This window comes from Colius striatus, chromosome 8 (assembly GCF_028858725.1).
Source record: "Colius striatus isolate bColStr4 chromosome 8, bColStr4.1.hap1, whole genome shotgun sequence".
Taxonomy (NCBI): Eukaryota; Metazoa; Chordata; class Aves; order Coliiformes; family Coliidae; genus Colius; species Colius striatus.
In genome coordinates this window covers 24,135,842-24,158,274 of record NC_084766.1, presented here as the reverse complement: position 1 = coordinate 24,158,274, position 22,433 = coordinate 24,135,842, and the positions used below count along the sequence as shown (strand labels likewise).

General features: G+C 59.2%; 1 protein-coding gene across 2 annotated transcripts; it reads left to right on the top strand.

The window, feature by feature from the left end:
• Window positions 1-7,665: 7,665 nt before the first annotated feature.
• Window positions 7,666-21,635, top strand: R3HCC1L (R3H domain and coiled-coil containing 1 like). 2 transcript variants are annotated; one of them, XM_062001481.1, is made up of 7 exons: window positions 7,666-7,727; window positions 14,087-15,564; window positions 20,204-20,379; window positions 20,494-20,564; window positions 20,683-20,778; window positions 20,955-21,095; window positions 21,255-21,635. In XM_062001481.1, the coding sequence occupies exons 2-7, from the start codon at window positions 14,101-14,103 to the stop codon at window positions 21,308-21,310; spliced, it is 2,004 nt and encodes a 667-aa protein (XP_061857465.1). In that variant the 5' UTR covers window positions 7,666-7,727; window positions 14,087-14,100; the 3' UTR covers window positions 21,311-21,635. The 2 variants fall into 2 exon arrangements, with proteins under 2 accessions (XP_061857465.1, XP_061857466.1); XM_062001482.1 differs by lacking the exon at window positions 7,666-7,727 and adding an exon at window positions 8,136-8,455.
• The last annotated feature ends 798 nt before the right edge of the window (window positions 21,636-22,433 follow it).

The window sequence follows — 22,433 nt, the reverse complement described above, 5'->3', positions numbered from 1 at the left end:
GGGCTGCACGCAGGCAGGGGGAGGCTTTTCTGCTGAGCTGGGGCCAGCATGAGCACCAGCTACATCCTCGCACAGCCCAGGGTTCCCCTCAAGCCCTCCCTAGGGCAGAGGTGTACCAGCTTTCCCTGGCCCTTGTACCTGGGGTGCTTGCCCAGCAATGCTGACCCAGCCCCGGAGTGAGGACCCTCCTGCAGTCCTGGCACTCTGCAAGCCTGTGCCTGGTGGCTTATCTGCCACCCCAGGATCTCCCTGGGTAGAAAGGAGCAGGATGATGGGGACCAGTCTTCCCCCTGCTTGCATTGCAATAGGCAGATGGGTGGCACAGGGTTGTTGGCTGTCAGTGACAAGTGCAGGCCAGGTAAGCCTGTGGAGTGGCAGTGCCAGATGACACCTGTGGCCCTCACAGGGACAGTACTGCTCCGAGACCTGGGGGACATTCATCAGGATAGGAATCCACCCACCATCAGCTGGGTTCATGGAGCACCCAGTCTGTTCCCTCCAGCAATTTCCAGATGATGCAATACAAAGTGGGTGCAGGTGAGCAGGGCAGTGCTGACTCAAGGCACTGACCTCCAGGATACTTCTCTGGTGCTGTCATTCCTCTTTCTAGAGCGTTGTGAAGACCATGACACCTGCATCCAGGCCGGTGAGTGCACAGCACATGGAGACACTGTCAGCACACAGAGACCCACATACCATCAGCACACTCACATGCACCTACATGCACACATGCCACAGTCTGTGTGCAGCTGCCCTGTCACTGGCTCACACATAGCGGTATGTGAGCACTCAGTGTGCTGCCCAAACGCATGCACAGCCTGTGCCCACGCACACATCTGCACTGCACAAGTATGCAGGGATGTGCACACACCCTGCTGTGCACCCTGCCCTGTGCACTGCTGCTCGCTGCACCCGCCAGCACAGTTGGCAGTCTGCGCCAGCTACCCTTGCTGCTTTTGGTCAGTAGAAGCGGGCACATGCTGGCACTGTAGCATGCTGCAGCCAACCCTGGCTCCTGCCGGGCACTGCTTCCTTCTCTGGAGGGGCTGCTCTGGGACCTCCCTGCTCTGAGGGTCTAATTTCCACCCTAAAAGTATTCACGGATAATTTATCCCCAGTCATTCCTGTGCTAACGTTGTCTTTTAGCTGAAATGGCTCTTCTCCTCCCTGGTGTTTACCCCGCTGAAGTATTTATAGTGAGCACTCTGTTCCCCTCCAGGCTGCACTGTGCTGGGCACAAACGTCTGTCCTCTCATCACGGGTCTCCCAGTATCTGCCTTCCCTGGAGCCCTGTGACACCTCTGCTCCTCTCCCAGGCTGGCTCCAGTGCAGGCAGGTCACCCCAGGCCCATGCAGGGATGTGAGCAAGTCCCTAGCCCTGACAGAAAGGCCTGTCCTGGTTCCTCTTGTGACTGCTTTTGTGTCTCCGATGACTGTTGACCGTTGTGTGGTGGCTCAAAGTGATGCACTGCCATACTGTCCCGTCCCTGTCACTGTCCCACAGCGCCTTGCCCATGGATCCCTGCCCATTGTCCTGCAACCCAAGCCAGCCTGCTGCTCCCTGTGCCCGGACGCCTCCCAGCCTGAGGGGCTGTTTCGGGGCTGGCAGTGACCTGGTGACTGCCACTCATCTCAGTGGCTCCTTGTGAGCTGTAGCCTCCTAGTACCCTTCCCTGGTCTTCTCCTGCCAACGATGGCCCTCTCAGGTACTCACTGGGCATGGGAACCCCTGGCAAGGTGTTATCACAGAGGCCAAGTCAGCCTCGAGGTGTGTTTAATCTCATCACAGATTTGCTGCACGCTCAGCAGCAGCAGGATGTGAAGGCTGGCCCCTGGGTACAGCCCACCCAGAGAGACCCCAGGAGAGAGCCCTGGGACCCCCAGCCCCACAGTTGTCTCTCACCCCAGCCCCCGGCTCTGCACAGCCTCTCCAGTCCTCGCATGGTCCCCAGCCACTCCTGTCACCATGTTCAGTGCCCCCGGGTCCCTGCTTGGACTCTTCCTGTCGCCGGGACATCATTAGAAATGTTAATTATTAATTATCACTAAAAGCCCTTTTTGCTGCATTGCTGTTCTCTGCCTATCTCTCTGCCCCGTGCTGCCTGTAACCGGATCCTCCAGCACTGGTCTCCCGCCTCGCAGTCCCCGTCCCTGCTTTCCCTTGCTACCTGCTGGGGCACAGGGTGGGGGACTGAGTGCAGTCCCCCATCTGCCTGCAGGACATGGCTGCATGGGATGAGCTGGGCTTGTCCCACCTGGGATCCTGGAGATGCACCAGTGCCAGAGCTAGGCCTGGGAATTGCCCTACCCCATGCTAGGAGCGGGGACAGGAGGCCAGAGGAGGGACTTGGATGGTGATGTGATAGGGATGGGGACCATCAGCTCTTCTTGGCCAGGGACAATGGGGTCCTTCATGAAAGCAGCACTGAGATGGGGCTCCCTGGCCGGGGCTCTCAGTGGGGTGTGGGCAGCAGGCTGTGCTCTAGTCCACCCAGGCAGCACCCCTGACTAGGGAAGGGCAAAGAGGCTGTGGGGAAACCCTGCCAGCAGCTGTCTGAGACTTTCAGGACCCATGAGGCCAGCAGGACCTGTGGGACTGGTGTATACTGAGGGCAGCCAGCTGTTTTGGAGGAGCCTGGCAGGTGTAGGGAAGCAGGGGATGCCCAGCCTGCCCAGCTCAGCCTCTTCTGCCAGGGCTCCTGAAAGATTTATCAGCTCCAAGTGGATCTCACTGATGAATCAATTCAAATCACAGTCTGTCAAAGGCAGCCAGGTTCCTTCCCATGGGGCAGCAGCTGTCGCCTGACACAGCAGCACTGCCACCGCCAGCGCTGGGTGAGATCAGGAACTGCTTCCAGCCACAGCAGCCCTGAGTGCTGGCTGCCGGGCAGAAACCGCCTCCTGGCAGCATTGCTGCCTGCCAGTGCCAGCCACGGCACCCTGGTACCTCCTAGGGACCGTGGCAGGAGAGGTCACAACAGAGTGGGCTGTGGCAGACTGCTAACGGGGGCTTCCTTGAGTCAGGGTAAAACTTGGATCTCCCCCCAAAAGGTCTCTCCTGCTTGCTCCCTCCATCTCCTAAAGGAGCCTGGCTGCTCGGGTTAACAATGTCCCCGGTACCAGGGCTGTCAGCAGCCACCCCATGCTGCTGCACAGTACTGCAGGGAGTACTGGAAAGCAAGACAATAGCGGGAAGGAGGCCCCGGCACTAGCTCCGGGAGAGGCTCCCGGGGGGCGCAGGGAGGAGCACCCAGGCTGCTCCTGGAACTAGAATAGTATTGATTCCTGCAGCATGAGCACTGCCTTCTGTGCCTATTCATTGTAGATGTGCACGAAAACAGGGAGTGAGAGACCTCAGCTCCCCCCTCCAGAGCCAGCCCAGGCTCCCAGGGGCATGGCTCCATCACCTCCCTGCCTTCTAGCAGCCAGCAGTGCTGCAGGCTGCTTCCCCACATTATACTCCGCTGTCACGAGTCACCGAGTCCCCAGGTGTTTGGTGCAATAACGCAAAACGTATCTAATCCACCCCAGCCCTGAGCTCTCCACAGTCGCCTCCCCGTGGGCTGAGTGTGTGCCCTGGCTGGGTGTAGGGAGAGACTGTGGGTGCTGTGGGTGCCCCCGGCATGATTCAACTGACAGGCGATTCCCTCCTTGCCCCTGTGTGCCTGTTGCAGCTCCCCAGGGCTTTCCTGTGCCAAAAGCACTCTGTAAGGATTTGTTCTGCAGCAATAAATCAGAGGGATGCTCGCTTGCAGGAGCACAGGCTCCCCTGGCCCGGGGTGCAGTGAGGCACCTGCAGCGATGCTCAGACCCAGAACGCGACTCATTTATTTCCAGGTGTTTCGTTGCTAAGCTCAGTGCTCACAGCTCAGGGGGTGTCCCAGGCCATGCTATTAGGTTTCTGACCTCCCTGGGCTGTCAGCAAGCGGGGACCCCTCTGCACCCAACATGTGGTCCCAGAGGGTCCCCAGGGCTGGCTGGGGGTGATGTGGCTGCAGCAGCCTCGGTACTGCATGATGAGGTGGTTCTCTGTCCCTAGACCATCCCTGGCTGTTGATCTTCCCCCTGCTCACAGCCCTGCCCCCTTTGACATCCCTATACATGTGTTGAATCAGCAGGTTCTCAGCTCCCTGGGAGCCTTGGGAGTCACAGGGTGAGACAAGCTACCTGGCAGCTGGGAAAAGGCTCCAGAGCTCAGAGGCAGGGCTGGAGAGGAGAGGAGAGGGCTGCTCAGGGAGCCAGAGCAGAGCTGAAGTTGCCCTATGCTGCCTCTCCTTCCCCTCCCGAGGGCCAGGGCTCAGCCCAGCACAGGATGCTGAGCGAGCGGGAGCTGGATGCACGGCTCGCCTCTGATCAGACCCAGATCTGGGGCTGCTGACAGCTCCTTTCTCTCCCAAGCTGCTCCTTTCAGCCTGTGCCTCCCCGTGGCCCTGGCTGACGCAGAGGCAGATGAACAGACAAGGAGAGCCAGGCAGCACTCACTGCCGGCCCGCTCTGCTGTCCCCTGGGAGGCACAGACACAGCAGCTTTAGATCAAGACTCTTCGGAAGCAAGAGCAGCCCTGGCTATCAGCAGAAAGCGTCCGGCCAGCTCCCAGCACTCGCCCCCGCTGGCTGCGTGACATGGGCACTGGGTTCTAGCACACTGAGGCAGACAGGATTGGGGTGCTGAGCCCCCCGATGCAGAGCCATGGGATATTGCAGCTCCCATCAGCACTGGGTTTAGCTCCTGAGACATGGCTGGGATGGAGGCAGGCCTGGCAGCAACAGCTAACTCCCCTCGCCAGCACTGGGAGCAGCAGGAGCCCAGTGCCACCCTGCCCTGTGCAGTCACCCCTTGGGGAATAGGATCTTCATGCCTGGGAAGACTCCCAGGACCCCTGACACTCCCCTAGCCAAGGAGAAGGTGGGTCATGCAAAGCCCTGCAGCCCCGCTCTGGGGCAGTTGGCCTCAGGGGCTGGTGCAAGTGGGGTGGCTTTATACCCCTCCCTCGTCTTCACCCATTTCCTCTTTCCTGGGGAGCATGGAGGGACTACAGTGTCCCTTGAGGGAAGCAGGAGCACAGCTACAGCTGCTGGGAATGCAGGGGACACATGAGGATGTCTCCAGTGGGGGAAAGCAAGAGGGTCCTTCTGCAGCCCACACCTCACAGTGCTCAGACCGTGCTGCTGCTGCTGCCATGGAAACTGCTGTGGAGCATCATCCTGCTGCACCGGCCAGGGCGACCGGGCCACCACGGTCCCCAGCCTTCCTCGGACTCCATCCATGGGCACTTGGGTGGACAGGGTGGGAGAAGCTCCTTGCTAGGCAGAGTCCCCAGATCACCCCGGGGCTGTGGCAGGATGGAGGCACCCCTGGGTGTGACACTTGGGGCACGGCAGGGACCGAGAGGCCAGGGAAGTGCTGGCAGGGGGTGTCTGGTGCCATTCCCAGACAAACCCAGCTCCCACGCGGCCAGGGGCTCCACGCTGCTTGGCCTCCCACAAACATAAATCATTTTCTAATTTATAACATGAATAATTGATTTTGCCTCCGTAGCTGGCAATAAATCTCCTGTGCGCACATGCATAAGAAAATAATAATAATGAAAGCGATCAGGATCTGCTGCCATCGATTACCTGTGAGAGGGACCATGGTCTTCTGTGTGCAGAGGCTGCTCCCCAGGGCCCTGCCTGGTGTGGGCTCTACCCATCCGAGTCTGAGCCCCTGGGACTGTAATGGGACCCACAATGGGCAGCCAGGAAGGTCCGAGTAATTCAGGGTGCCCCAGACCTCAGGCATCGGCAGTCCCAGCTCTGCAGCTGCACCTGAGGTGAGACCTTGACAGGCTTGAGAGAAGGGCTCATGAAGTTCAACAAGGCCAAGTGCAAGGTTCTGTGCTTGGGTCAGGCCAATCTCCAGCACATATACAGCACATATACAGTCTGGGTGATGAGTGGATTGAGTGCAGCTCTGAGGAGAAGGACTTTGGGTTTTGGTTGACAAGAAGCTCAACGTGACCCAGCAATGTGCACCTGCAGCCTGGAAAGCCAATCATGTCTTGTGCTGCATCAAAAGAAGCGTGGCCAGTGGGTCAAGGGAAAGGATGCTGCCCCTCCTCTGCACTCTTGTGAGACCCCACCTGCAGTATTGCCTCCAGCTCTGGCACCCTCAACATAAAGAGGACTTAGAGCTGTTGGAGCAAGTCCAGAGGAGGCCCACGAACATGATGAGAGAGCTGTATCCGCTCTCATAAGCAGATAGGCTAAGAGAATTAGGGTTGTTCAGCGTGGAGAAGGCTCCTGGGAGACCTTCTAGCAGCCTCCAGTATCTAAAAGGGCCTACAAGAAAGCCAGAGAGGGAGTTTTTATAAGGGCCTGTAGCGATAGGACAAGGGGTAATAGCTGCAAACTGAGAGGAGATTAGGAGTAAGGAAGAAGCTCTTCCCTGTAAGGGTGGTGGGACACTAGAGAGGCTGTGGCTGCCCCATCCCTGGAAGTGCTCAAGGCCACACTGGATGGGGCTTTGAACAACCTGATGTAGTGGAAAGTGTACCTGTCCATGGGTTGGAACTACATGACCTTTAAGGTCCCTTCCAACCCAACCCATTCTAGGATTCTGTGATTCCCCAAGATGCTTGGCACAGCCCCACGCACTGATGCCCCATGTAGTGACTCAGTGACACCTTCCCAGGGTGGCAGGTCCGTGGTCCCTCAGCAGCTGCACAGCCTCTGGGACCTGTGTTCACTGCTGGCTGCCTGGGCGGCAGCCTCATGTCCCACCACACATGACAGTGTGCGTGATTTGGGGCATCACTCCTCTCTCAGTGAGGCTGCCTGGGAAGCAGCTGCCTGGGAATTTCCTCTGAGAGCTTCGGCTCATTAAGACACCGGTCCTGGGGAAGGGACAAGGGGAGCAGAGACCCGCTGTCCATCAGCCAGACACACCAGGGCGGCTGCACCCGCCTGCCCAAGGCCTTCACAGAGGAGTGCTCTGCAGCACCAGCGCTTCATTAAGTCCCGGGCACGTTCCTCTCGCTGCGCACACAGCCTGCGAGAGCGTGCGAGCGCCGGGGCCCCGCTCATTATCTGCCGGGCGCAGGCAGGCTGCTCCTCGCCAAACCCCAGGAAGGAAGTGGAGTGAATCTGCCCGGCGCAGACACCTTCCCCCGCCTGGGTGTCGGGGCGGCCGTGCGGGGCCAGCCCGCAGCCCTGCGGCAGCAGCGCTGGATGGGCCTGGGGGTGCCTGAGCCCCCGGCAATCCCCCCGGTGCCCCCCAGCAGGCGGGAGCGGGGGTCTCCGGCCCAGCACCGCTGCTCCCTCCCGGTGACTGACAGCGAACAGTGACGGGAAACCCACGGCAGCTTCTCGTAGGGTCACCTGGGGACGGGAACGAGGGTCGCTCTCCCTCCTGCAGCCCTCCGTCCATCATCCTCCCAGCCACCGACCACCCTGCCCTCGGCTCCCTTCCCCCAGCTGCTGGCTCTGCCTGGGGGCAGGACTGGCAGCAGTGGCGCCGGGGCTGCGCCGAGGACCGGGACCGGGGGTAGTGGTGGCCCGTGCGCCTCCGGGGCTGCCCCGCGGGGGAGCAGCGGCCGCCCGGAGAGATGCCGGTGCCGGGGCCGGTGCGGGGCCGGCGCCGCACTACAGGTCCCGGCGCTCCCCGCGGCGGGGCGGGACGGGGCGGGCCCGGCGCGGCGGAAGCGGCGGCGGCGGCGCGGAGCGGCGGGGGACTCGGCGCGGCCACTGGTAACGGCGGGGTCTGGCGGGCGGCCCGGCGCGGTGCTCGCGGCGGAGGCACGGCGGCCCGGGGGACACGTCCTGCCCGCTCCCGGGCTGCCCGCTCCCGGGCTGCACGCCGTGTGCGCTGCGCGCTCCCCGGGCTGCACGCTGTGCCCCTGGACCCCTCTTCCGCACCCCCGATCCCAGCCCCGACCCCTACTTTATGCCCTGACCCCCACCCTATGTCCCTGCCAGACCTCAACATCCTGTCCCAGCCTTAACTCCCACCCCGTGTCCCTGCCTTGTCCCTCTTCCCCGTCTCAGTCTTGACCACCCCCCCCCCGCCCCCACCATGTCCCTGCCCTGACCCGCACCTCATGTGCCTGCCCTCATCCCCACCTCATTTCCTAGCCTTGTCCCCAACTCCACTAGCACACAGGTCCCCAAGCACCTGGGTAACTTGGCACATTGCAGACCCATAACTCTCCCCAACTTAGTGAGTTACAGGGCGATGGGGGCAGTGACAGCCCTCGAGGGCAGGGGAGTTATACGGCATCTGTGTGCCCTCACTGCACCAGGCTCCTGTGGCTCATAAAACGTGTGCCTGGTGCTCCCAAACGCTGGATGCCGTGTTTCACAGCTGCCTGCCTGCCTGCCTGCCCTCAGTGGCCCCTCCATCCTTCATGCTGTCCATTGTGGGGCTGTTGTAGCCCTGATGTGGCCCTTGACACGATGCTGGTGATGAGCTTTTTGAGGTGCGTTTTGAGGTGGCCTCCTTGGCCACTTGTTTTCTGGCCTCAGTGCACTGTGAGGTTCTGGGCCTTGCTTTCCAGGCTGCTCCTGTCCACCAAGTAGCTGTTTTGGGTTATTTTACCTTAATTTTCCCAGATCCCATGGGTCTGGGTTTGTTTCCTGACTACATTTCTCAGGTCATTTGGACGGTTGCTCTAGCTGGCGTTTGCGACACCTCTCAGCTCCACATCATCTTCAAGTTTAAATAACATTCAGTAGTCAAGGGAAAGTTTGGGAGATGGTATAAAGTGTTACCCTGAAGTTCATCTAAACTGCGTCTTGCTTACCTTATCCAAAAGCTTTGCCCAGCAGTTCTTCTGAAGTAACTCCCGCTGGGCAAGCCAACGTGCGCCATCCAGGAGCCTGTTGTGGAGGTGCGGGTTCCTTCCTGCACACATTTGTTCCATGCTAGGGATGGGCACAGGGTTTATCGTTCTCCTGCCTGCAGTTTTATTGTCCTTTCTCACACAGAAAAATTGCCTCCTGGTTTGCTTTGCCTGGCACCAGGGCCCTGGTTTCTTCTTGGCACTGCACGTGTGTCGGTGGGTTAATTGGTCTGTGTCGGCGCTGGCCGCACCGGCCAGGTGACCGTGTTGATGTGGAGATGCTGTTTTTGCTTTCACTGCAGCTGCTTTTATGAGGCCTCTGCCTCATTTGCATTTTTTCTGGTTAAAAACAGTAATTTTGCCCTTTTGAGTCATCTTTATTTTTGAGCCATCATTAATTTTCTCTCCCTTCTTGTTTATTAATAGACTTTTTCACTTTTGTGCTGATTCTGCCCGGGTATATTTGTAAAGTCCTTTGTATTCTCCTCAGCTCTCTGGCTGTTAACTCCTGCTGGTTTGTTGTCCCTTTTTCCCCTTGCAGCTGTGAGGGGACACTATTCACTTAGAAATCCTTCTCCTGTCTGAAATGTTCCCCTTCTCCTGTTCCAGATATCTCCTAAGAGCATCTGTTCCAGGTATCTCCTAAGAGCATCACAAATGAAAGGCACGATTTAAATCTCTCTTTCCCCAGTGTCTTTGACGTCTTTGTTGCCTTCTTTTGTGGCCAGCATTTTCTCTGGCTGCTAGAGAGCATCTTTCTCCTGGCAGCAGGGGACAGGGATGTCTTAAAGCCTGCAGGGCTGTGGGCAGGCATTGGTCAGGATGTGGCTCTCTGCTCCTTGAAGCGCTTTGCTTTTCTATGTGCTACTGGCTTTGTGTTCTGCCCTTTGCTCTCATCTCCTCTCCAGCTATGCAACTCCTTCCCTGGCCCTGTCACCTGCTATGTGAGCTGGGCCCAGGTGGCAATGAAGCACTGTGCAGCTGCTTGCTCACCCTCACCCCCCAACCCCAGTCCACCAGGGGGTGGTGGAGGCCCCAGTGAGATAGGAAGAGGAAAGATCACCAAGGGCCTTGTGAATTGAGACACGGGCAGGAAGGACTTACCAGTTAAGAGTTCTGGGCAAAACAGACTCCACTATTCAGCTTAGGGAAGAAAATAACAAGTTTAATCCACTACCAACTAGGAACAGAACAGAAAGGAAGCAAAACAACAGGATGAGAAAAACACAGCCAGCGCTTTAAGATCTCTTTCCCTCAACCCTCTCCTCTTCCCAGTCTCAGCTCCCTGCTCCCAGTGTCTCTCCTCCTCTCTGCTCAACAGCACATGGGGGCAGGGAACAGGGGTGGCACTCAGACCATCACAAATAGCCTCTGTCCCTTCTTTCTTCTCAGAGGAGGAGGAATCCTCGCATTCTTCCCTTGCTCCAACATGGGGTCCCTCTTATGGGACACAGTCCTTAACAAGCCTCTCTGGTGTGTGAGTCCTTCCCAAGGGCTCGAGCTCCTCACAAACTCCTCCAATGTGTGACTCCTCCACAGCAGCCACATTCTGCTCCAATGCTGCCTTCCCACAGAGTCATGGCCTTTTCCAGGCACAGTCTCTCATCGGCTGTGGGGTCCTCCACGAACTGCTGGCAGATCTCAGCTCCACCGTTACCCTCCACGGGTTGCAGGGTCTGCTCCAGCACGTCCTCCTCTCTTCTCTCACTGACCTTGAGGTCTGCGTGGTTACTTCCCTCTGTGTCTCCTTCCACTGCCTCCTGGAGAAACAACCCTCCTGACTTCTTCTTCAAAAGTGACCGTGGACGTGCCCAGTTGGCTCAGCCCCAGTGCTGGGTCTGACTTAGAGCCAGGGAAGATTTCGAGCAACTTCTTACAAGAGCCACCACCCGTTACCAGAAATGGCTCCACGCAAACCCAACACAGCTGGGCTGGAGCTCTGTGGAGAGTGGGAGAGGTGTAGGGTAGACAAAACCTCGACAGTCCTTCCCCAGGCTGCCAGGCACGGGTGTTGTGCAGTCAGCGAGTGTGCCACAGCACGTGCCTGGCATGGGATGAGCCCTGTGAGCGGTGAGTTCCCCAGCGGGGCTGTTTAGAATCTCCTTGTACCTGCCTTTTTATTAGTCTTGTTATGATAGTTATTTTTTTCCCCTCCAAAGAGCCCGACCTGCGTCAGATTGTAAAAAGTGACATTGAGGGTGCGGGAGCTGCATGCTGAGGTTGTGCCATCCCCCAAGGCTACCGGACCCCCCGTGCTGCTGTCCCTGTTCACCCTTAAGACTTTAAGGTTATCTGCTCTATTGATGGGAGTATGGATTGAGTGGAATTAGAAACCTCGAAGGCTAAAAATACAGCTCCCTGCCAGGAAATGCGGCAGCCTGCTGGGAGGGTGCTGGGTGGCACCGAAACTTTTCCGGGAACTGGCTTGCTCCGTGTGAGCCCCGCAGCCCACGTTCCGTGCCCAGGGCTGACATCCTGGCATCCTGGCATGGTGAAGGTGGCAGGAGCCCTGGCTTTGCAGTGGGAGCTGCGTGGTAGGTGTCTGGGCAGGGAGGCAGGTGGTGAAGGGACTGGCGATGCACTGTGCAGCATCGAGTAGGGGTCTGCAACGTGCTCAGCCCTGACTTGCTATTGTTTGTAGGGTCCTTCTCTGGACAGGAGACAGAGAAATCAAGGAGCAAATCTTATCTGTGCTGTGGATGGTTGCTAGAGGAGAAACACAGGCTGATATGTCATCTGGGCAGCTGCTTTGAGACCTCACAAACTCATGCCATGAGCAAAAGCTCCCCATGAGCAGCGTGTTCTCAGGGACAGTGTGAGGGGAGCCTGTGCCTGTGGGGAGCCCTGGCTACCTCCTGACTGATGCTCCAGCATCCTGCTGACCGTGCTGGGCTGTTTTGCACCAGGCTGGCTGGCATTATGTGCCAGGCAGCTGGGCAAGGCTCCCACTGCCACTTTTACCATGTTACCGTGGCATGCCTGTTCTGGGACTGCCTTTCCCTGCTTGATACTGTAGTGCCAAGCTATTTTGCTAGCTGGCTTTGAAAAGCAAGGCAGCACATGGGCCCTTTGGGGATCAGGCATTGCGGGGAGAGCTCTGTCCCAGGGCCTGGAAGTGTCAGGGTTGCCCTGCCCAGCGTAGTGTGAATGAGACCTGAAGCCAGGGCTGTTGCTCTGCCTCTCGGAGTGTGAAATCGGTCAGTGCCGACGCATGGCCATAGTGTCAATGAAGTGTGTAATAGGCTGGGGGCAGGAGCTTTGCTGCCCTGTGGGGAAAAAACAAAGTGCTGCAGCATCCCTGCCAGCATGGGCCATCCACCACCTTGCCATGCATGTCCCAGGGCTGCGGGAAGCGACTCTTCCCCGGCAGCGTGCGGCAGGCAGAGGCAAAGCTGTGGAGGGAGAGGATGCTCCCAGCGACAGCCGTCTGACTAATGCCGCACCATCTGCTTTGGAGGGTGAGGCAAGGTGAACGGCGAGCTTTCGAGGAGCCCATAAATCCTGTGTGTGTGAAGGCTCTTCTTGGAGGTGACTGGGGATGTGCGTGGAGCAGTGCTGCTCCTGGCTGCTCCCCGTGCTGGAGATTCTTGGGAAGCAGAGCCTGGGAGCATCAGTGAGCCCCTGCGAGGTGTTGGGTGATGTCCCATGGGCTGGGACTCTGGCCTTGGCTGGGAAAAATCCTTTAACAGAATGTGCTCTGGTGCAGCTGGAAGTGCTACGTGGTTGGAAATGGTGGTGCCAGGGAGGCTCCTCCTGCCTCCTCCCCTCTAGCACCTGAGCTGCCGCTCGGTGAGAAAATGTATCATGCCTCGGTGATGAAAAATGACTAATCCAGGCCTTGGAGGGTTTGTAGGATACGTTCCTTTCTCCTGGTCGATAAAGATAAAGGGGATCGTTCTGCCAGCAAAATTAGTGTATCAAAGAGGGGAAAAAAAAATGACAAGAGCTGTGGAGACAGAAAAATGGTCAGGGCAGCCCCGGGACGGTGCCCAGCATCACCATGGCACCCGTGCCTGCGCCGCGTGCCACAGACGTGGGCAGGAGTGTGGCACGGCACGTGGCGCAGGAACGGGCGCCACGGTGATGCTGGGGAGGACTGTGCTACCCGGGCTTGCCGGTGGTTTCCAGAGAGCTACGAGAGACCTGTCCATCACACGGAGGCAGCCGTCCATCTGTCCGCCCATCCGCCGGGAGGAGGGGACGATGCGGCACGGCACGGGCAGCCCCGGCCTCTTTCCAGCTGGCGGTTGGCCTCCCCTCGCCTTCCCGGCACCGCCGCCGGCTGTCGGCGAGGGGCCGTGGGGAACGTTCGCGCCTCGGCCGGGGGCTGCGTGGAGGGGAGGCTAATGTACCGGAGGTGCCTCGGAAATGAGAGCCTTGGATGGATTCCTGGCCCTATTGATCCGCTGGCAGTTTATGCATCCTGACATTCATAATCTCAGTCGGCGCTGATGGTCCAGATTAATGGGCCCGGGGGCTGTCCATCCGTCACTTCACATTAATTACTGAAGAGGTGTTTTTCCAGTGATTTACCTGACAGTGGCCCGTGATGAATCCCCCTAAACGGAGTGGGCAGTGATTAATCACGGGGCCCCGGCCCGGCCCCGCGCTGCCTTCCCCTCAACCACAGCGCAGCCCCCCCGCGCCATCCGTCTCCATAAACCCTGCCTGATGCATATTTATAGGGACAGGGGGGCTGGCAGCTCGTGGCATGCCTGCTGCTGCCAAAGATGATGAAAAATAAATCTCTGGCGGGACAGGGCAGCAGGTGAGCGGGGCTGCGGTGTGCCGGGGTGGCAGCCGTGGTCCTGCGCCGGGGTGTCCCCAGGCTGGGGTTTGGTTTCGGGTGTTCTGCGGCTGCTGGAGGTTTCTCTGGGTTTTGAAGCATGAATGGTGCATGGGCTCTGTGTCCTGCTTCAGCCACAGCCGCTGGCCCCTGGGACTACAGGGTCCTAGGGAGCGGCTGGTGGAGCAAAGCAGGTGTTGTGGTGATGCTGCCAGGGTTTCTCTGCTTCCTCCGGGCCCAGTACACCCAGTACACCCCACTGAAGGCTGTAGGGCTGTGGGGTGCTTTGGTCACCAAAGCCCATCTGCAGAGCCACTGCTGTGGGGGGTGTACTGGGGCTCTTTGCTGGCTGCCATGGGACCGAGGGTGGGTGCCAGGCTGGGACCCCAACCCACCACCCTGGACAAGGGCTGCCCACCATGTCCCCAGCTGTGTGGCTACTGGGGCACGGGCAGGGTGGTGATGGTGTCTCTCCTTGGCAGGCAGCGGTGGCACAATGCAGCAGGAGGCAGAGGGCGGCCGGCTGCGCCGCAGGAAGCCCGACATGGCCCTCTACGTGCCCAAAGCACGGCGGGAGAGAGCGGCACAAGTGGCGGGTGACACGCTGGCCGGGCCCCGCCACGAGCCCAAGAATCAGCACGTGGTGCAGGACACTTGCCGGGGCAGCAGCGATGGGCAGAGGCGAAGCCCCCATGCCAGGACACAAGTCGGCAGAGTGGTGAGGAGGGAGAGCAAGGTGGATGGTGACGCGAAGGAGCCGCGGGCAGCCTCGGCTGGGCACTGCCAGAGACCAAGACACAGCTGCTCCACCACGCTGGAGGGCTCAGGGGCATCACCCAGCGTGCAGGAGCCGTGCCTGGGCCTGGCTGTTTCCCAGCCCTCAGATGGGCAGGAAAAAGCATCCCATGATGAAAGACTCGGAGAGCTCAGCCATGGTCACAAGATGATGAGGACTGAGACTGACCCTCTGTCCCCACCAAGTGCCCAGCCTGAGGCCATGGAGGCTACCCCTGAGCCTGGAGGTGACCTTGCTAGCCCAGCACCCGCTGCTGCTAGCCCAGTGCTGGTGTGTCGGACAGGGCTGAGCGGCATACTGGAGCATTTGGGAGACAACATCCCGGATCCAGCCAGGGACCTCTCCCAGCACCCAGGAGAGGATGTCCTGCTCCTGGCAGCACCAGGGAACCAGGGCAGTGTGCCAGGGCGGGTGTGGGAAGATGTGGGTTTGAAAGTCCAGGAGGAGGAGATGGAGTGTGGGAGGTCTCTCCTGGCTGGGCAAAACAAGAGTTGTGCCACTGGGGTGCTAGAGGAAGAGGAGGAGGAGAGGTGGGGAGGCACTGCCAAGCTCACCAGGGAGAGCACCTTGGATGCACCAGGAGGAGTCAGTTGTGAACACGAGTGCTCAAGGGGTGGCACAGGCGATGCACCAGTGCTTCCAGGGGAGAGCACCCCAGAGCAGGGCATTGTGAGCCCATCCCAGCTCCTGCCTTGCAGGGAGGAGAGCACTGGTTGTGCCGAGCATCCCACTGGGGAGGACGACCCGGTGCCTGCTGCAGAGGAGGTGGGCAGCACCTCTGCCTGCCTCGATGGCAGTGCCAGGGCTGAGCATGACCTGCTGGCTTCTGATGAGGAGCTAGAGAGCAGTGTGCAGGAGGGGGCAGACCCAGAGAGCTGCAAGCCTCCTCTGCCCCTGGAGTTGCTGTGCCACGGTGTAGAGGGACTCTCGCCCATGGCCTGGGACAAGGAGCCAGCAGGGGCAGCCAGGGCCGTGGGCTCACTGCAGCAGCGCTGCAGCAGGCAGGAGGCTGAAGAGGAGGAGGAACATCTCCACAGTGATTCCCTAAAGGCAGAGCAGACCAGTGCTGGGATCCAGAGCCAGGCCAGCCCAGGTGTCGAGGAGAGCTGGGACGCGCTGTTCAATGATGACGGGGACTGCCTGGACCCACGTCTGCTGGAGGAGGTACGTCCTGCGCACCGGTGCTTGCGGGGATGTGCAGGGGAGGTGGCTGCTCCCTGCTAGGATGCAGTGACAGGGGTTGGCCAGGGGTCAGCAGTCCTCATGTCCTCCAGGGTGGGTATATGGGGACTGGGCTGCACCCAGTGCACATCACCAGGCTGGCTGCACTGCTGCTGTCCCTGACAGCCGTCTTCAAGGGCATGGGCTGCCTGCAGTGCCAAAATGCCTGAGAACTCTGTCTTCCCACCGGCTGGTTCCCATCCCGTGGTGCCAGTGAAGGCTCAGGGAGAGCTTCCCTCCATAGCACATAAAGCACACCCAGTAAAACCTGCTCAAGCACTGTAAACCGCAACTGCACCTTCCAGAAACTGGGGCTCAGCGAGAAAGAAATGGGCTGAGGAGGATGGGCTCCCACTGAAATAGCAACGGGATGTTTCCTCAAAGCTACAGCTTCTTAATCCACTGTAGCTCATTAGCATCCCCTCCTGCACGCATGCAGCTGCGTGTCCCGCAGGGAGCTGCTTAGTGCCGGGGCCTGCGCTGGGCTCCCGCCGTTGGCGAGGAACAATTGGCTGCTGCAGCGAGGCTGGATATCCCTTGGTGCATTTTAAATCAGCAGCCTCAAAACACTAATTTTCCAAAGCACATTAATGTCCCCAAAGTAACAAACAGTGCTAATATTGTTAGAGCCAGCGTCCATCCACCCTAGGCTGGAAGAGGGGTGTGAGAGGGCAGACAGTGCCTGGTAACAGCTGCTGGGAAGGAATGAGATGAACTCGAGAGCGTTGTTACACGTCCATGGCGTCATGCTCAGACTGGCGTGCCCTCACCAACCTTGGAGTGGGGCTGGGACAGGGTGTGGTGTACACAAGTCTTGCCTCCGGGTCTGCTTGAGGGGCAGACGTGGAAGACCTTTGGGTACCCCTATCCCTGCCTGGCTGTGCTCCTCCCTGCTGTAGTCCTCTCCCCACCAGCTGGGAGGTTGTGGTGAGTGCCAGTGTGAGGGCGATGGAGCTACTGCTCTGATGGCAGCTGGCACACGTGAGGCTGGTGCTCACTTTCTGTGGGCTGGCATGGAAGGCATGGCTTAATCCTCAGGCACAGTGGAGTGGCTGCCTGGCCCTGCCAGGGAGGCAGGTCAGGGAGGGCCCACGTGACAGTGCAGCCACGGGATGCTGTAGGCAGTGTTGTGCTGTGTGAACAGCCCTGGAGCATCTACAGTAGCTCCTCCATGCACAAGTTTGAGCTTTCCTGGTTACTTTCCAACATGGATGAATAAGAACCCAAAAAGGGAATGTATCAATTAATAGTTGGCATCTTCACCCCCTTGCAGATTCCCATGCTGAGCCTGGTGCTTCCTGAGCCCTCTGAGCTCTCAGCAGGCAGATGTGGCTGCTTGGAGTGGGGAGCAGGCTCTTGGGGAGATGGAGCTGGTGTTAATTAACAAAAAGGACAACAAAATTAGTAGCGTTCTTCCTCGTAACCAAATCCTTATGCACTGCAGATAGCCGGCAGAGAGCAAGATTTATGACACTCTATGTGGAGGAGAGATTTCTGATAGGGGACGGCTCTTTAATCTAGTGGGAAAAAACACTGGAGCGAGATCCATTGGCTGGAAGCTGAAGCCAGACAAATTCAGAGAATTCAGAGTAGAAATCAGTTGGAACACAGAGAGTAATTAAGCACTGCGACCGTTTCCTTGCAGACTCAGTGGGCTCTCTGTCAGCCAGCAGGGTGGGGCAGTGGCTGCAGGGCATGGCAATGGCTATGGTGTGTGGTAGTGGCTGTGGTATGTGGCAGTGGCTATGGTGTGTGGCAGTGGCTATGGTGTGTGGCAGTGGCTATGGTGTGTGGCGTTGGCTATGGTGCGTGGCAGTGGATATGATGTGTGGCAGTGGCTATGGTGTGTGGCAGTAGCTATGGTGTGTGGTGGTGGCTATGGTATGTGGCGATGGCTATGGTGTGTGACGGTGACTATGGTGTGTGGCAGTGGCTATGGTGTGTGGCGGTGGCTATGGTATGTGGCGGTGGCTATGGTGTGTGACGGTGACTATGGTGTGTGGCGGTGGCTATGGTGTGTGGCGATGGCTATGGTGTGTGACGGTGACTATGGTGTGTGGCGGTGGCTATGGTATGTGGCGGTGGCTATGGTGTGTGACGGTGACTATGGTGTGTGGTGGTGGCTGTGGTGTGTGGCAGTGGCTATGATGTGTGATGGTGACTATGGTGTGTGGCAGTGGCTATGGTGTGTGGCGATGGCTATGGTGTGTGACGGTGGCTATGATGTGTGGCGTTGGCTATGGTGTGTGGCGGTGGCTGTGGTGTGTGACGGTGACTATGGTGTGTGGTGGTGGCTGTGGTGTGTGGCAGTGGCTATGGTGTGTGACGGTCACTATGGTGTGTGGCAGTGGCTATGGTGTGTGACGGTGGCTATGGTGTGTGGCAGTGGCTATGGTGTGTGGCGGTGGCTATGATGTGTGGCGGTGGCTATGATGTGTGGCAGTGGCTATGGTGTGTGACGGTGGCTATGATGTGTGGCGGTGACTATGGTGTGTGGCAGTGGCTATGGTGTGTGGCAGTGGCTATGGTGTGTGATGGTGACTATGGTGTGTGGCAGTGGCTATGGTGTGTGATGGTGACTATGGTGTGTGGCAGTGGCTATGGTGTGTGGCAGTGGCTATGGTGTGTGATGGTGACTATGGTGTGTGGCAGTGGCTATGGTGTGTGATGGTGACTATGGTGTGTGGCAGTGGCTATGGTGTGTGGCAGTGGCTATGATGTGTGGCAGTGGCTATGATGTGTGGTGGTGGCTGTGCTTTGTGGCAGTGGGTGCGGGCCAGGTACCACAGTGCATGAGTGCCAGCACACACATCCCCTCCTGCTCTCAAGCTGCTCTGGTGAGTGAGCAGGAGTGTAAGCAGGCGGCCACAGGCCCCCTCGACGTGCCCCTGCGGGGCTGGGTGCGTCTGTACAGAGTAGTGAGCTGTGTCAGACAGGCTTTGTTCCCTGCCCTCACTGTCTGTCCATCCGTCAGCAAACCCTTCCCAGTGCCAGGAGCCTGCCAGGGTTGGGGTCTATACCCCAGCTCCTGCCCCGTGCCCCACGGCGGAGGGACTGCGGGCCCACAGTGTCCAGACTGGCAGCGCAGGGCCAGCCTGTTGAGCTGTGCCTGCCGTGCGGCTGAGCCCGGCTGCCAGACGGCTCCTGTCCTCACTGCCCCGCCACACTCGCTGATTTGTGAAGGTCAAGGACCGCTCCGGCACTCTGTGCTCCCGCTCTCTAATCATCTTCCCGGTGCCTGGCACTACCCGAGTGCTCTGCTCCCTCAGGCGGCACTGCAGGGCTTCATCCTGCCCAGGAACAGCTCCTTCGCCTCCCCAGCGCGGGCAGGGGTGCTGGGTTAACGGGTGATGGTGGCGAGGCAGGCGGCTCTGCCGGCAGTGCTAGCCTGTCCCAGGAGCTCCATAACTCAGCTCTACCGTCCGCCGGCATCCAGCCTCCCTGGCAGCACCCCCTCACCTGCCGTGAATCCATCTTCCCCATAAAATTGTCGGAATGAGCACTTTTTATTGACTGAGCTGGCTGGGATTTATGGACTCTAACCTTCCAGCCGTGGTGTGCTCTGGCTATGATCGCTTAGGGGATTGGGCTGGGAACCTGACTGAGTTATGTACCTGCTCCCTGGCACCACGCTAGCCCCACAGTCTAGGGGGGAAGGAGGAACTGCTACCGACTTCATAGCAGGGCTGTGGATCCCCTCAGCGTGCTTTGGAAGGCAGAGGAGTGCAATGCTGCGGGGTGGAGGGGAGCAGGGGACGGCTGCACCACATGCAGTGGGAGCGGGAGACTGCTGCCCGTGGTTTACAATGAAGGCTGAAAAATGGAAAAGGTAGGAAAGTGCTACAGCCATCATCTTTTAGGGCTGGAGAAAGTGCTCCACTGTGAGATACTAAACGCTCACTACCCGTTTAGCTTATCAGGAAGAAGATTGAGAAGGGACTTGATTAGCGTGAGTGCCATCACAGGGAGGGGACTGGGGACTGAGGGCATGTTCTCCAGCGGAGAGGCAGAACAAGAAGCACCGGCTGGAAAACGAAGCCAGACAAATTCAAATGAGAGAAAAGGCATAAATTTGGATCCACACAGCTGATTAACCACCAGAACTTGCTCCTCAGGGGAGCACTGGCTTTTCCATCTTGGCGTCCAAAGCTCCAATGCATATGCTGCAGCCAGGGCATGTGATGTGTGGTGTTCCCACGCAGTGGGCAGACCTCAGTCTTTCCTCCTGGCCATGTTGTCCTCCACCTTGTTGTTCCCCAAATATACTTTGGGTCAGCATGTCCCTGTGGAAGGAGGAGTGTGCTCAGGGTGCATATGCCGTCTCAGTGGTGCTATTGCTACCGTGGCCCCAGCAGGGCTGCAGGGCACAGCAAGTGAAGGGGTGCTGGGAATGGGAAAAGTGAGTGTATGGGGTGAGAGCCCCTGTCGATAACTCCTAATATCTCAATGCCATGAATCCACCTGCAGTGTTTGGGCAAGGCATGGGGGCTGGACCACTTGCCAGTGAGCACGCAGCACAGGTCGGAAGCTGGTGTGGGATGGGCAGGCATGGGATTGCTCACTGCTGTGCCTGTCTCTGCAGCTCTCAGGGGGAGAGAAGTGCCAGGAGAGCCAACAGTCACCCCGCTTCAACTACTATGGGGCTGAGCCCGCTGCACTGGACCTCAGCGACGATGAGCTGCCACATGTCATCGAGATCTATGATTTTCCCTCTGATTTCCGCACTGAAGATCTGCTACGTGTGTTCTGCAGCTACCAGTGAGTGTGCTGGCAGGGCCTCATCCCTGGGGCTGGGGTCACTTGCCTGAGCTCTGCTCTGGACTGCTGCCCACCCAGTGCCAATGCCTTGCTGAGCTTTTCTCTCTCTGTCAGGAAAAAAGGCTTTGATATTAAGTGGGTGGACGATACACACGCCCTGGGCATCTTCTCCAGCCCCATAACAGGTACTGCTTGCAGTTCAGCTGGGGATGGGCAGAGGGAAGGCACCCCTGCCTCTCCCACAGCCAGGCCCTGGGCGTGGGGCTGGCACTGCACACCGACACAACTGCTCTCTCCCTGCAGCACGTGATGCCCTCAGCACAAAGCACCTGATGGTGAAGACACGCCCGCTCTCACAGGGCACCCGTGCCTCTAAAGCCAAAGCCAGGGCCTACGCTGGTGAGTGATGCTGCCCTGTGCTGGCTTGTGCTGTGGTGCTTGTGCTGCAGCATCTTCATCCTGGCAACTGGGGAGAGATGGGGCAGCCTGCACAACTTAAGTGCTACAGAGCCTTGCAGGCTGCCCCATCCCTCCCAGGATGCCCTTACTGATGTCCCACATGTCTTCTCACCCAGACTACCTGCAGCCGGCCAAGGAGCGCCCTGAAACGTCGGCCGCCCTGGCCAGGCGGCTGGTGATCGGTGCCCTGGGTGTACGCAGCAATCAGACGCCAGCCCAGCGAGATGCCGAGCGGAGGAAGCTGCAAGAAGCCCGGGGTGAGATTTGTATGCCCAGGGAAGGGGAGGCTGCAGTGTGGGGAGACTCTCCTCTTCTCACAGGGGGCTGTGCCAAGGTGGGCTCCATCCACCCCTGCGGGAAGTGTGTGGCTGTGGGGTGATGGGGATGTGGGGTTGACCCTCCTTTTGTCTCTGCAGAGAGAAAGCGCCTGGAGAACAAGCAGCGGGAGGATGCCTGGGAGGGTCGGGACTGAACCAGGAGGCTGCACCCTCTGCCCCACAGGGAACCCCTTTGAGGTGCCTTGGCCCCTCTCTGCAGGCAGGCAGAGCTGGGACGGGTCTTGCAGTGCACTGAAAAGCACCGGGCTGCTCCTGGTTGGTGGACAGTGGGCAGTCTGGTTGGTGCCGTGCTGTTGCCCTGACCTGACAGGACTCCTGGTGCTGCCACGGGAGCAGCAGCAGGACGCGGGGAGCTCGGCAGCAAACACGTGGGGCTGTGCAGGGCGGCCCATGCCACTTGGCAGGGCCTCATGAGAAAGTTTCTGTCTTTTATTTTGCTAATAAATACCATTTATTTAATTTGCCTGGCCGGGCTGTGGCTCTGCGTGCCCCTGTGTGCAGGCTGCGTGTGCTGGGGGAGGCCGTGCGCAGCCCTGCCACGGCGGGGATGTTCACGCCTCCCAGGTGGTGGGTGTCAGCCCGGAGTGGGGCGGGCAGGGCGGCGGGCAGGAATGTGCTGGCAGGGACGCTGTTTACATCCGCAGAGCAGCTGCAGCCCTGAACAGCGGGGCTGTTGTCAGTGCGCAGGCAGGGCCGCGTTCCGGGCTGGCGCGGGGCTCTGATGTGGCCGTGCTGCCGGGCCTGGCGAGCCGGGGGCTTCCTGCCCTGCCCTGCACCGGGGCAGGGGCGCGGGCAGGCGGCTGGGGCCTGCTTTTGACTCCTCTGTTCTGCATTGTCTCAGCACCTGAAAAACAGCTCTATGTGCCGCAGCGCTCCTGCTCTGTAGCCCCATAAACACTCAGGGCCACAGTTGGTGGGTCTCCTGTGCCCTTAGCGGCAGATGGGATGGGGACGGTGCTTTTCTCCCGCGTCTGCTAGCAGTTTGTGTTTTCAGTTGTGGCTGTCTTGCCCTGGCCTGTGCTGAGGGCTTGTGTGGCTGCCCCGTGTCCCCTGGCTGTCCCCCAGCTCAGCGGCAGCGGAGGCGGTCATGACCCCATGGCGGTGGCTGCCTTCTCTGCGCTGGCCGTGCTGCCAGCTGGGAGCCGTCTTGGCCACCGCTCCGGCCTCTTGGCCAGTGGAAATCTCAGTGGAAAGCACAGAGGTGCTGTCATGCAGAAAGCATCTGCCCCGGCGTCCAGCATCCCTTGAACCCTGACC